Source organism: Nylanderia fulva, unplaced genomic scaffold (assembly GCF_048542155.1).
Source record: "Nylanderia fulva isolate GAGA-0341 unplaced genomic scaffold, ASM4854215v1 Scaffold214, whole genome shotgun sequence".
NCBI lineage: Eukaryota > Metazoa > Arthropoda > Insecta > Hymenoptera > Formicidae > Nylanderia > Nylanderia fulva.
This window is the reverse complement of record NW_028190280.1, coordinates 11,250-26,130: the sequence shown is the minus strand read 5'-3', so window position 1 is coordinate 26,130 and position 14,881 is coordinate 11,250. Positions and strand designations below refer to the sequence as shown.

Below are 14,881 nucleotides of genomic sequence, written 5' to 3'. Positions count from 1 at the left end.
AGGGGCCGCAAACGATCGCGCGTATAGTTGTCGGTAGCATCGTACCGTGTTTGCGCACATCTTTGTTCACGCTGCAGCGTACTCTGTCGTCGTAATTCATCACTCGTATCGTCAGAGGTTGTCGCACAAATTGCATTTTCTCACTTCCGATTTGACCTCCAACGTCCGCCTATTTATAGCTGCGCGGACTCGCGCTTTGCTCAGTATCGTCTAGAGATTGCAGCGGATGTCAATCGGCTACTTTACATTCTCAAATAACAGTGACGTTATTCCACCGAGCGAGGCATGTCCAAATTCAATTTTTGTCTTTGATGACGTGGCATGCGACAAGCAAGATACGATAAGAGAGTACTTCTCAATGGGGCGCCACTCGAACATCGACTGCTTCTATCTCTGTCAGACATACGCGAGAATACCGAAACATCTTATACGCGACAACGCGAACCTGCTAATCCTGTTTAAACAGGACGCCACCAATTTGAAGCACGTGTACAACAATCACGTGAATACCGACATGTCGTATGAGGATTTCGGGGAGTTATGTCGTACATGTTGGCAGCAAAAGTATGGATTTCTAGTGATAGACAAGGACAGCTCGCTTACGAACGGGCGATACAGAAAAGGATTTAACGAGTTCGCGATACCGTGGAGCCATTAGTCGTCGACAGCACTCTCTAGAGTTTAGGATGGCTGATAATATTTGCGAGCGTGAAAAGGTTGCCAAGGAGATTGCGAAGACGGCCGAATCGATCCGCAAGAAACATCGCGCTCTGAAGACCGGACAGATCGATGATGATATCGCCGTCAAGACTCACTTTAAACCTATTATCGAGCCGCTACAAAAGATTGTCGACAACGCGACGATTTCGGTGAAAAACGAGCCTAACACCGACGACGACGACGACGACGGTGTGAAGATCGAGACACAGTATGAGGGGGAGACACCGAAAAAGAGAAAACATAAAACTATCAAGCGATATAAAGAGGAGGAGGAATTGAAAAAGAGAAAATATGATATTGCGAAGCCATTGGACGCGTCACTGCCGATAACCTTTACACCGATAAGCGCACAACCTGTGATACCCAAAGCACTCGTAGACGAAAATGTTTTGGAAACCACGCGTAACCTGTCCGAAATACCCCTTCGACACTGGTTAAGATCGCCGGAAGGTCGACAAATGATGCGAAAGAATTTGGGGCCATTAGGACGAGAATACATGGACGCTCTCCTCGGTGCTGATGAGAAGAAAGAAATTGATAATGTATACGGAGTCTACTTCGGCGAGAATGAAATGCGGCTCGGCAGCAAGCGATTCGCGATTGACAAAGATGACAATATAATCGTAGGCGACACGCGGTACATTGGAACGCCCGGATTGTACGAGTTGATCTTCAAGAAAAGACCCGATTACCAGGAGGACGATTTGCAAAAATACAAACACATATTATTGACGACAAACGTGCATAAACGCAATTTTGATGTACAAGGTCGTGTGAAGGGTAGCAAGGGGGACAAGTACAAATATATAATCGCACCGTTGACGCGGGTGGAGAGCCCAAAATCTGGCACTGGAATGCCTCGCGCTATGACGCTAACCGACAATAAGATTGATTACGTGCACTGGGACGACCCCGACGAGCTAGTGGATCGCCTACGATTGCTCGACGCTTCGCGCCAAGCTGGCAACAACGCGCACGACAACGAGATCCTGTCGATCATCGAGAAACTGCGGGAAGCGGGCATTATTATAAATTAAACAAGGGTTCTGACAATCTATTCAGTCCATCGCGTGACACTCTACAAAGCATTGCAAAAATGTCTATCAATAAATTTGGATTATTCGAGAGGAGAATTGATACAACCGGCGATCATTGGCACACATTGATGAGAAGATGTGTGCGTAAAAACGCTCTATGTCGCGTCGCTACAGATTATGACGCGAGATCGCGCAAGATTCGCCGTGTAGCGCAACCTAAGGCGGATACCGATGCCGTCAACAAATTGTACCTGGAAGAGTGCTTTAAAACATTGATGGTCCAACAGAAAGAGTTAGATGAGAAGCTGGCTGCGTTAGAGAAGGATGAGCGTTGGAGACTGCGATAAAAGAGCTTCTGCGTGCGCCAAACACTACCTCAGACACAGGCATCTAATGAGCGGTTGGCTCAGAAACGTCCATCAAACAAACGTCTAGAAGAAGTGGTTACGATCGACGTGCTACCAAACAACAATGAGTGGTATCAGTGACCGACCCGGAAGCAGCAGCTGTGAACGACCCGGAAGCAGCAGTGAACGACCTGGAAACGGTGATGAACGTGACCGCTACGATCAAGGTTACGATCATGTCAAACAGGGTTGCGAACGAGGCTACGAACAAGTCCTTAAAGGTTACATACAAGGCTATCACCAACTCAGTAAGGGTTGCGAACAGGTCAGGGACGGTTACGATCGATTCAAAAGCGGCTGCAAACGGATCAGAAACGACTGTGAAAAAGGCTGCAAACGAGTCAAAGACGATTTTCGAATGGGTCAAGGACGGGAGTGAACAACGCTATAACGACTATCTAACCCGAAAGAACTTTAAGACAACGTGAACGAACCCCGCCCCGAAACAACGTGAAACAACCCCGAAATAACGTGAACGAACCCCGAAACAACGTGAAACAACCCCGAAACAATGTGAACAAACCCCGAAAGAACCCCGAAACAACGTGAACGAACGTGAAAGAACGAGAATGAATAGTGAAAATAACAACAAGCAACATAGTTTGGAGGGAAGGCAGTTGGTAAACGAGTTGCACGCGTCAGCGAGAAAAAATTTCCCTCGAAGACATGTCATAGTGCGAGGATACGATGATCTGTGGCAAGCCGACATTGTCGAGATGCGTCCGTACTCCCGTTTCAACAGAGGTTACCACTACATATTCACCGTCATCGATGTGTTGAGCAAGTATGCGTGGGCTGTACCACTCAAGAGTAAAGGAGGAAGCAAGACAGCTGACGCAATCGCTGAGATAATTCGAGACAGCAAGAGATGTCCGAAAAACATGCAAACCGATAACGGGAAGGAATTTTACAACGCCAATGTGCAACGACTTATGCGAAAACATGACATTAATCACTATTCGACATATTCGGTATTGAAGGCGTCGGTCGTCGAGCGATTCAATCGCACGCTAAAGAACGACATTTGGAAGATGTTTACGCTGAATGGCACTTACAAATGGTTCGACATACTGCCACGCCTTGTATCAGATTACAACGGACGCAAGCATCGAACGATTGGTATGCGACCTGCCGACGTTACCCCCGCGATCGCCGAAAGACTCTTGGTTACCGTGTACAATCGTGTAAAAATCGCGGGCCCGGCAAAGTTCAAAGTAGGTAATCAGGTACGCGTCAGCAAGTACAAACAACTTTTCGAGAAGGGTTACACGCCAAATTGGACAACCGAGGTGTTTAAGATTGTTAAAGTGCAGCGTACTAATCCCGTAACATATCTACTCGAGGATTATCGCAAGACATCTATCGCTGGAGCGTTTTACGAGCACGAGCTGCATCGCGCAAATTGTCCGGATGTGTACCTCGTGGAGAAAATACTGCGCAGGAGGGGTGACGAGGTTTACGTGAAATGGCTGGGATTCGACAGTTCGCACAACTCTTGGATACATAAAAACAATGTTATTTTAATGTATTTTATTCAATCATTGTATAACACTATATTGTATACCATATATATAAAATATATAAAATATATATATATAAAATATATAACAAAAAATATATATACTTCTCATTAATACATCCTCACAATATAATAAATATAATAAATATAATAAATATAATAAATATAATAAATATAATTTACAACGGTATTCTATAATGTCCCCACGGCAAGGTGTCGGTCGACTCAGGTACAACATACCGTTTGTCATCGTAGGGACTTAGAGCAATTTTTGTCTCGCTGATGGTATACACTTTATGCAATTTCGATCTTATGCATGACTGCTGACGCGTCATTTCAATTTCGTCATTAAGACAACGCGTATAATCGTCGAATGTTATACTACGCGCTACGACGTTACTTTTGACACCTTTTGCCTTTTTAGTGTCCTTTTTACCGTCTACCCGCAAAGCATACATTTTTGCTCTAAGCCCGACGAATTCGATCATTATCGCGCCGTTATTCTCATCTTTCATCAGACCCGGCACCTTTTTATTCGCGAGCGGTATATCGTACGCATTATTCGCGGCGTAGTCGCTGGTATCGAATCGAGCGATATCGCGTTTCAAATTTTCATAGACATCTTGACATTTAATTTGATAAATTAAACTGTCCGTGTCGGTGTACATTACTCTACAATTGTCACGATAGAGCGGTGACATGTATTCGTGGTGAAATTCATAAAGACATACTTTTAATATGTCGAGTATGCACATGCCGACGTAGATTGGTTTGTAGATTTTAACTTCGAGTTTGCGTAATTCAATTGCAACTAATTTTTCCGAAAATATGCTAGTACTGTGGGATGGAGCACGGTTTTCTGTCCGCTCCACCCGTTATATTGTTTTGCGAGGGTTTTGATGGACCTTGGCGATGCCCGTGAAAACTCGGGCGTGTTGACGCGATCGCGAGCGACGAGTTAGTCGGGAAAAGACCGTGCGAGCGAACACATGTAAAAGATCGTGACGAATGCCGTCGAGGCCACATATATATATACATATATACCCATTCCTTCTAAATTCTGTATTCGCGTAAATCCCAATAAAATATCTATATTACATTTTATTTGTGGAAAAACAACCATTTCTGGATTTTCCATCGAACCTAGTCAATTCATATCCCACAAGTAAATTTTTGGGGGCTCGTCCGGGATTACGCATCGGATGGAAGGAGGCGGGTTTGAAGGTGGTGTAATGATGAGCGACGGCGGAACCGCACGGAACGATGGAGCAAGAGACGTTGTGCAGGCGGACGCTATGACGATTGTCCAGCTTAGAAACGAGTTAAGACGACGAAAATTGAGGACGACAGGCAACAAGGCTGATCTGGTGGAGCGGTTTCGGGCGGCGGTGTTTCTCGAGGGTCAGGAAGACGGAGACGAGAGTAGCGACGACGGTGGTGTGCGCGGTCAGGTGGATTGCGAGTCTGGTGATGAGTCGGAGCTCAGTGATGCGTCGGAGGATGGCCGGAGGCAAGGGCCGTCGCAGGAGCCGTTACGGAAACGTGAGAGGTGTTTATTGACATTTAAAGACGTTGAAGATGCTATCGATACATTTAGCGGTGATGATGGCAAGAACGTTAAGCAGTGGATCAGAGATTTTGACGAAACAGCAAGCCTGTGTCAGTGGAACGACGTGCAAAAGACGATATATGTAAGGAGATTTTTGCGTGGATCAGCGAAGCTATTCGTAAAGTATGAAGCACGAGGGAAGACGTGGAAGGACATCAGAACTACCTTGAAGCGCGAGTTTTCCCAGAAGACCAATAGCCACGATGTACATTTTCAATTACAAAGGAGGAAGAAGAAAACGGATGAGACGTATCACGAATACTGCTATCAGATGTTGGAAATCGCCTCCAGGGCGAAATTAGAAATCAGCGCGGTAATACAATATATAATAGATGGTATAGCGGACGATGAGGTAAATAAAATTGTTTTGTACGGCGCGAGAAGTATTTCGGACTTGAAATATAAATTAGATATATACGAAATAATGAAAATTAGATCTAGGCATTCCAAGACGGAGGATCGGAAAAGGAAATTTATACGCGCGGAAAACGATAGTAAGCAAATTGATAAACGGTGTTACATTTGCGGCAATAAAAATCATTTGGTCGCGGAATGCTCGGTGAAGGGAAAAGGCGTTAAATGTTTTCGATGCGGCACACACGGACATGTTGCCGCTAAATGTCCTACGGTAGAGAACAAACAGACGAATAAAGAAAAAAACTGTAACGCGACGCAGGGTGAGACAAAAAGTTGTTGTAAAACCGTTGCGATAAACTCGGTCGAGTTATCGGCTTTAATCGACTCCGGGAGTGACATCAGTCTGATGCGCGCGGATTCTTATGTTAAATCGGAGCGCCGGCGTTAATTAAGAGGCAAATGAAATTTCGCGGTCTTGGCTCAGATGAAAATGTAACATTAGGTGAAGTATATGTTAGCGTTTGTGTGGACGGATGTTTTTTCGGCGTAACGTTTCACGTGGTCCCTGATGCGCTGTTGCAGCACGCGATTCTTATCGGAACAGATTTTTTAAATAATGTCGAGTTGCAAGTAAAAGAAGGTGTCGTTAAAATTTCAAAAACTGCTGAAGCATTTTCCGAATTGCCTGCTGTAAACAGGATCGACCTTGGCGATGAAGTAAACGATGTAAACATAGAGCACATTATGGATCGAGAGTGTAAAGACGAAATAAGAGAAATAATATCGAGTTATAAACCCGAGAAAATTCGAGACGTAGGTATCGAGCTAAACATTGTGCTGAAGGACGAGACTCCTGTATACCAGCGTGCTCGTAGGCTGGCTGTACCCGAACAAAGGACGCTTGACGAACAAATACACAGATGGTTAGACGAGGACATTGTTCAACAATCGTATTCTGATTATGCCAGCCCGGTCGTGCTGGTTAAGAAAAAAAATGGTGCTACGAGAGTATGCGTTGATTATCGGAAACTTAATGAGAAAATAATAAAAACGCGGTATCCTTTACCAATTATAGAGGACCAGATTGATCGTTTGCGAGGAGCTAAAATTTTTAGTACAATAGACCTCGAGAATGGTTTTTTTCATGTTCGCGTGGCGGATGATAGTCGCAAATATACGGCATTTATAGTTCCAAACGGTCACTACGAGTTCTTGCGCATGCCTTTCGGTTTAAGTACGTCGCCAGCATATTTTCAAAAATACGTCAACGCAGTATTTGCTGACTTAGTGGCGAAAAATGTCGTGTCAATATATATGGATGATGTAGTGTATAGATACGCTACTGAGCGAGAAGCGTAAGGCGCACGCGTAGAGGTACACGCGGCAGAAGTAAGCTAGCATGGCTACGAGACGGACACGCGCAAAAGCATATAACTCTCTCTGTATTATATCGTGTAAGAGTAAGCAATAAAGACGTACATATACCTATATAAAAGGATACTACATTTGGCGACGAGGATAAGTCAAAAAAAAAAAAAAAAAAAAAGGAGAAGAGAGTTGAGACAAAGAGGATTAAGTCTAAGAAGAACATGGAAACGACAAATCTGCCGACATTCGACCCGAACACAGAAACGGGAAACGTATACCAAAGATGGACACGTTGGTTGAGGGCGTTCAAGCTGTTCCTGGTGAGCAAAAGAATAGAAGACGACGAGAGAAAGAAAGCAATGCTGCTACATTATGCAGGATTCGATGTACAAGACATTTTCTACGCGATACCGGATGCGGAAGTGGTTGTGGAAGGAGAATCGCAATACACCAAAGCCGTGCAAGTATTGGAAGAGTACTTCAAACCGAGAATGAATACGACTTATGAGAGACACATTTTCAGAAATCTGTCTCAAGGTACCGGGGAAACGATGGTACAATATGTTTCAAGATTGCGACAGCAAGCGAAGAACTGCAATTTTGAGGACGCAGATACAGAAATCTGTGGTCAAGTGATCGAAAAGTGCCATTCAACAAAATTACGCAGACGTTTATTAGAAAAATGCGAGGTTAAACTGAACGAAGTACTGGAGATTGCAAAAACAATGGAAGCCGTCTCGCTGCAGACGAAGGACATAGAAGGTGAAGCGGTGGCTCGCATAACAGACAGAAAAAAACAGGTGAAGACGGGAGTGACGAAGACAACAAATAGCGTCGAATGTTATCGGTGCGGATATAAAGGACACAAATATACAAACGAGAAATGCCCAGCGAGAGAGAAGACCTGCAGTAAATGTGGAAAACAAGGACATTTCGCGAGGGTTTGCAAGACAAGGATGGAGACAACTGACAACAACTACAAAAAAAACGGACAGAAAAAAAGGGTTCGACGGCTCGACGAGAGGACAGAAGAAGAAGAAGAAGGAAGGGAGCACGCGTTTGGCCTGAGGAGAGAAGAAATCCACGCCGTGGAGGGTAAATGTATCGACGCGGCGGTGGGAGGGGTCAATTTAAATCTATTAATAGACTCAGGCGCGTCGTGTAATATAATTGACGAAGAAACATGGAGATGGTGTAAATCGCGGAATATTAAATGTAAATCGGAAAAAGCGGGCGATAAAAAGATATACGCATACGGACAAGAAAAAGCTTTAAAATTGATAGGGGAATTTCATTGCGAGGTTGAGGTGGAAAATAAGAAAACTCGAGCGACATTCTTAGTTTTAAAAGGTAACGGAAGAGCGCTGTTAGGTTTTGAAACGGCTACTAAGCTAGGAGTTTTGCGGATAGGACCGGAAATACGTAATATTAATAATTTTGAAAGTGAACAAGATTCAATTTTTAGAGGCATGGGTAAATTAAAAGATTTCCAATTAACATTACCAATTAATAAGACATACACACCTATTGCACAGCCGGTTAGAAGGATTCCATTTAAATTGCGCGAGAAAGTGGAAAGACAAATAGAAGCACTGATAGCTCAGGATATAATAGAAAGAGTTGAAGGCCCTACAGAATGGGTCTCCCCAGTAGTTCCCATAGTAAAGAAAAACGGTGAGATAAGGTTGTGTGTGGACATGCGACGGGCGAACGAAGCAATTATCCGGGAACGATATCCGTTACCTGTATTTGAAGACATTTTAGACGTAATTAAAGGCAATAACTTGTTCACGACGCTAGACGTTAAAAAGGCATACCACCAAATAGAACTAGAAGAAGAATCAAGGAAAATTACTACATTTGTAACAGATTCAGGGCTATATAGATATAAAAGATTAATGTTCGGAATAAGCTGCGCTCCAGAAATTTTTCAGAGAATTGTTAAATCAATATTAAGAGATTGTAAAGGAACAATAAACTTTATGGATGATATAATCGTTTGTGGAAAGACACAGGAAGAACATGATAGAAGATTAAGAAAAGTTTTAGAAACGCTAAAGGAGAAAGGAATAACTTTAAATAAAAGTAAATGTGTGTTTAGACAAAAGGAGATAAAATTTATGGGATTTAAAATTTCGGGAAATGGATATCAACCGTTAGAATCTAAAGTAGAAGCAGTAGAAAAGTTTAGAATACCTAAAACAGCGGAGGAAATACATAGTTTTCTAGGACTAGTAAATTTCTGTGCGGCATTCATTCCTAATTTAGCAACAATAAGTGAGCCTCTAAGAAGATTAACAAGAAAAGGAGTAAGATTTGTATGGGAAAAAGAACAAGAAAGAGCATTTAAAATTTTAAAAAGGGGTTTAACAAGTGCGCAAACGTTGGGAATTTTTGATGTAAATGCGAAAACAAGGATAATAGCGGATGCAAGCCCAGTAGGTTTAGGGTGCGTAGTAACCCAACAAGATGACAGAAATCAATGGCGGGTAATTAGCTACGCGAGTAGAAGTTTGTCGGATTGCGAAAAACGATATTCTCAAACGGAAAAAGAAGCGTTAGCATTAGTATTCGCATGTGAAAGATTTTATAACTGGTTGTATGGAATAGAATTTGAATTAGTGACAGACCACAAAGCGTTAGAATATATATTTGCACCGCGAGCAAAACCGAACGCGAGGATAGAAAGATGGGTTTTAAGGTTGTTACCATTTAAATATAAGGTTATATATGAAAAAGGAAAATCTAATATAGCAGATATACTGTCAAGACTCTGTGGAAATGAGAACCGAAAAAAAGAATTTGAAGAGGACATCCAGTACATTCAATGGATAGCAACGGAATCGGTACCAAAAGCAATGTCATTAAAAGAAATCGCGATAGCATCGAAAGAGGATAAAAAGATTAGGGAAGTAAAATTAGCGTTACAGACAGAAGATTGGAAGGCACTGAAAAATTCGCGGTATAAAATAATAAAAGAGGAATTATGTATTTACAACAATGTATTATTAAGAAATACACGCATAGTTATACCCGAAACGTTGCGGAGAAAAACGTTAGCGTTAGCACACGAAGGACACCCAGGAATTGTCGCGATGAAACAACGGTTACAAAGTAAAGTTTGGTGGGAAGGCATTGATAAAGACGCTGAGAAATTTGTTAAATCGTGTAAAGGCTGTCAGTTAGTACAGCGTCCGATGGAACCACCACCAGTTAAACGGAATCAGTTACCGGAAAAAGCATGGGAAACAATTGCGATAGATTTAATGGGTCCCTTCCCGACAGGAGAACATTTGTTAGTAACTACCGATTATTATAGCCGATACATAGAAGTAGCAATTTTAAAAAATATATCGGCGAAAGTAATACAAGGAGAATTATTCGAATTGTTTGCGAGACACGGATTACCAAAGATAATCGTGTGCGATAATGGTCGCCAATTTACAGACGACAAATTAAAAGAATGGCTAAGTTCTTGCGGAGTCAAAGTCACACACGTAGCACCATATTGGCCGCAAGCGAACGGGGAAGTTGAAAGGCAGAATAAAAGTATCTTAAAAAGACTAAAAATAGCGCATGCGGAGAGAAAAAATTGGCGTAACGAACTATTAACATTTTTATTGATGTATCGGTCAACACCACACACAGTTACAGGAATATCCCCCGCAGAACTATTGTTTAAAAGAAAGCTAAGAACGAAAATTCCGGAAATTAACGATAAGAGTGAATTTGTAGAAGCAGAAATTAGAGAACGCGATAGTTGGTTAAAAGAAAAAGGAAAACAATATTATGACAAAGTAAATAGAGCCAAAGAATGTGATTTAGGTCAAGGAGATCGTGTATTAGTTAGGGCACCAAAGGAAAATAAACTAAGTCCAAATTTTAGTCCGGAAGAATATAAAGTAATAGAACGAAAAGGAAATTCAGTAACACTACAGTCAGGGGAAGGAAAAAAGTATAAAAGAAACTTAACACAAGTAAGAAAAGTCATAGATTTAGAAAGCGAGGAATCAGAAAGCGAGAAAGGAGAGGTGGAGGATAAAGAAAAGGAAAGAATAGAAAGGGATCAGGAAAGAACAGAAAGCGATGAATCAGAAAGCGTAAGAAGATCACAGCGCGAAAGAAAACAGCCGGAGCGTTATGGCAATTATAGGGCATACTCCATAGATGATAATTAGATGTAAGAAACATATACTGTAAGCGGTTAGCATTTTAAGGAAGAGAAGAGATGTAGTGTATAGATACGCTACTGAGCGAGAAGCGTAAGGCGCACGCGTAGAGGTACACGCGGCAGAAGTAAGCTAGCATGGCTACGAGACGGACACGCGCAAAAGCATATAACTCTCTCTGTATTATATCGTGTAAGAGTAAGCAATAAAGACGTACATATACCTATATAAAAGGATACTACAGATGACTTGATTATTCCATCAAAAAATTGTCAAGAAGGGTTATTACACTTAAAAGAAGTATTGCAAGTAGCAAGTTCGTACGGGTTAAGGATAAATTGGAAGAAATGCCAGTTTTTGAAAACTAGAGTAAATTATCTAGGATTTATTATAGAGGACGGAGACGTTACACCTTCCGACGAAAAAACTAACGCGGTAAAATATTTTCCCATACCGAACGATAGAAGAGCGGTGCAAAGCTTTTTAGGGTTGACTGGCTATTTCCGAAGGTTTATCCCGAAATATGCATCTGTTGCACATCCTCTGACCGAATTGTTAAAGGAGGGAGTTAAATTTTTTTTTGGTGACAAAGAAACGCGCGCGTTCGATCAGTTGAAGGAGGCTTTGGCGAGAAGACCTATTTTACGAATCTATTGCCCAAACGCGGAAACGGAGCTGCACACGGACGCCTCGTCACAAGGTTATTGGGGCTATTAAGGGGCTATTTTACTACAAAGAGATAGCGAAGATCGTCTTTTTCATCCGGTGTACTACGCAAGTGGCAAGACCACCGATAGCGAAGCAAAATTTCATAGCTACGAGTTGGAAGTTTTAGCAATTATTAAGGCGTTGCGAAAATTTAGAATTTATTTGATAGGTATACCGTTTAAAATTGTAACAGATTGTCAGGCGTTCGCGCAAACAATGAAGAAGACGGACGTCTGCACGCGGATTGCACGATGGGCTTTGTTCCTGCAGGATTTTCAATATGTTGTCGAACATCGGCCCGGAAAGAGTATGCGACATGTCGATGCGCTCAGTCGAAATGCATTGCCAACTGCAATGCTCATAACGGAATGTCAGGAGGGCATCATTGCAAGGCTGCAAAAAAATCAAGCAGAAGATGAGGAGTTGGTAGGCATCCGAGACCAAGCAATAAGTAACCAAGCGGAGGGATACGTTATTAAAAATGGACTTTTACACAAGAAATTGAACGGAGATACGCTAATTGTAGTTCCAAAGCTAATGCAAAACAATATTATACGACAAGCTCATGAGCGTGGCCATTTCGGTCCAGACAAAACGGAGAAGCTGCTAAAGATGAATTATTGGTTCAAGGGAATGCGTAGTAAGATCGAAAAGATTGTCCGAAATTGTATTAGCTGTATTCTGGCTGAGAGAAAATCTGGAAAACAAGAAGGCTGCTTACATCCTATCCCAAAAGGTGAAAGTCCGCTAGATACGTATCACGTGGATCATTTGGGTCCCCTGCCGTCTACACAAAAGAAGTATCGTCATTTATTCGTAGTAATCGATGCTTTTACAAAATTTGTCTAGTTATACCCCACGAAATCCACAAGCGCAGCCGAAGTATTAGACAGATTGACGCAACAGAGCGCTGTTTTCGGAAATCCGAGAAGGATCATTTCTGATCGAGGAACGGCTTTCACTGCGAATGACTTCGAAACTTATTGTAAAGACGAAAATATTGAGCATATCACTGTCGTTACCGGAGTCCCACGAGGAAACGGGCAAGTTGAGCGGATTAACCGTATTTTGATTCCAATGTTGACAAAGTTGTCAGCACCGAATCCTGCTCAATGGCATAAATATGTAATGAGAACTCAGCGATATCTAAATAGCGTACCTTCGAGAAGCACAGGCGCATCGCCATTTTATCTTTTATTTGGCACGCAAATAAAGACGAAAGAAGATCTCATACTTAAGGATCTTCTTGAAGAAGAAGAAGCTGCGGCATTTTTAGAGAAACGTAGTGAAACGCGACGACAAGCAAAAGAAGCAATCGCTAAAATTCAGGAAGAAAACAAACGGAGCTATGACAGAAAGAGAAAAGCACCAAGTATATATAAGGAAAATGATTTGGTTGCCATTAAACGGACACAAGGCGGACCTGGTCTGAAGTTTGCTGCGAAATATTTTGGTCCATATCGGATTAAACGAGTTCTTCGGAATGATAGATACATAGTGCAGAAGATTGGCGAAGGAGAAGGTCCTCGTATGACATCCTCGGCGGCGGATCACATGAAGCCTTGAAGCGATTCTTCTGAAGACGCTGTTTTGGAATAGACATCTGAGGCCAGAAGTCGTCGGATGGCCGAGTGTGGGATGGAGCACGGTTTTCTGTCTGCTCCACCCGTTATATTGTTTTGCGAGGGTTTTGATGGACCTTGGCGATGCCCGTGAAAATTCGGGCGTGTTGACGCGATCGCGAGCGACGAGTTAGTCGGGAAAAGACCGTGCGAGCGAACACATGTAAAAGATCGTGACGAATGCCGTCGAGGCCACATATATATATATACCCATTCCTTCTAAATTCTGTATTCGCGTAAATTCCAATAAAATATCTATATTACATTTTATTTGTGGAAAAACAACCATTTCTGGATTTTCCATCGAACCTAGTCAATTCATATCCCACAGTACTATGAAAATTTGGTTTCGCGATCATTGCCTCCGCACCGTACCGTCCGTCCCATTTTGTTAATAATTTTACATCCACATGATTGCGCACATTTTCCATCGTCTTGCCAAATACCGCATTATTCATCAATTTATATAAATTTTTTTCAAAATCGTTTTTCACATGTGTTCTAAACTGCGTGTTGAGTTTGATGTATTTTTGCAGCCACGCTGACTGCGTGAATTGTAGTATGCGATATATTTTTGTTATGCGTAGCCCGTGGCGCGTGCACTGCTGTAGATTACGATAGTGTATCACGTAGCGCTTCTTATCACAAAGCGTTGCGAGGAGTTTATACTCCCGCTTGCCGGGCGGCTTATCGCGCGTCGGGCAAAACGGTAGGTCAATGTGCGTGTCATGAAGATGCTGCGGATACTCTAAATCTACTTCGAGAACATAGCCTATAGGCGAATCGAACGCGATAGATGATACGTCAAAATTCGATATATCGTCGACGCACCGAAAATCGGCATACGGCAATGGTTGACACATTGCCCATCCGTACAAATTATTTACATCGAAATACATGAGGTACGATGAGGGTTTCGATGGGTCGTACGATTGCAAGTACTTGTTATTAGCCTGTGCGTATCGGCCTGAACATTGACTAAGGCCGCCGCGTATACCCCGTTCGACAAACATAACCATGTCAATGTCTGTTAATAATTCAAATTTTATATTCGTATGTTTTAACATGGCGTCCCATGTATATCCGGGGAGAGTATAATAATACGCGGGATCGAGTCCGTAACTTTTTATACAACTATCGCGAAAATTCTCAAATATATCGGCCAATAACAAGACATCAATTTTTAAATATAAATCGCTATATTCGCCTAGCGTTCGAAGGGAGAATCGGCTCCAGACGGTCTCGGCGTGCGCGTAATCACTCTCGGATACTGTGTCGCCGGTTAAGGAACTGTAAAATGAGTCGCGCGGCGGTAAACATGTGTCTTGTAATCTGTCCACGCAGTCTATGTATTCGTACGGAAAG

At 42.5% G+C, this 14,881-nt stretch overlaps 2 protein-coding genes across 2 annotated transcripts; one reads left to right on the top strand and one right to left on the bottom strand.

Annotated features, from left to right (window-relative positions):
* The first annotated feature begins 686 nt into the window (after positions 1 to 686).
* On the top strand, positions 687 to 1,757 carry LOC146723242 (uncharacterized). Its single transcript, XM_085482717.1, has 2 exons — positions 687 to 928; positions 1,067 to 1,757. Exons 1-2 carry the CDS (start codon positions 687 to 689, stop codon positions 1,755 to 1,757), a joined length of 933 nt encoding a protein of 310 aa, XP_085338843.1.
* Positions 1,758 to 3,862: 2,105 nt separating this feature from the next.
* LOC146723241 (uncharacterized) lies at positions 3,863 to 4,438 on the bottom strand. The gene has a single exon (XM_085482715.1). The coding sequence runs from the start codon at positions 4,436 to 4,438 to the stop codon at positions 3,863 to 3,865; it is 576 nt and encodes a 191-aa protein (XP_085338841.1).
* Positions 4,439 to 14,881: the final 10,443 nt, after the last annotated feature.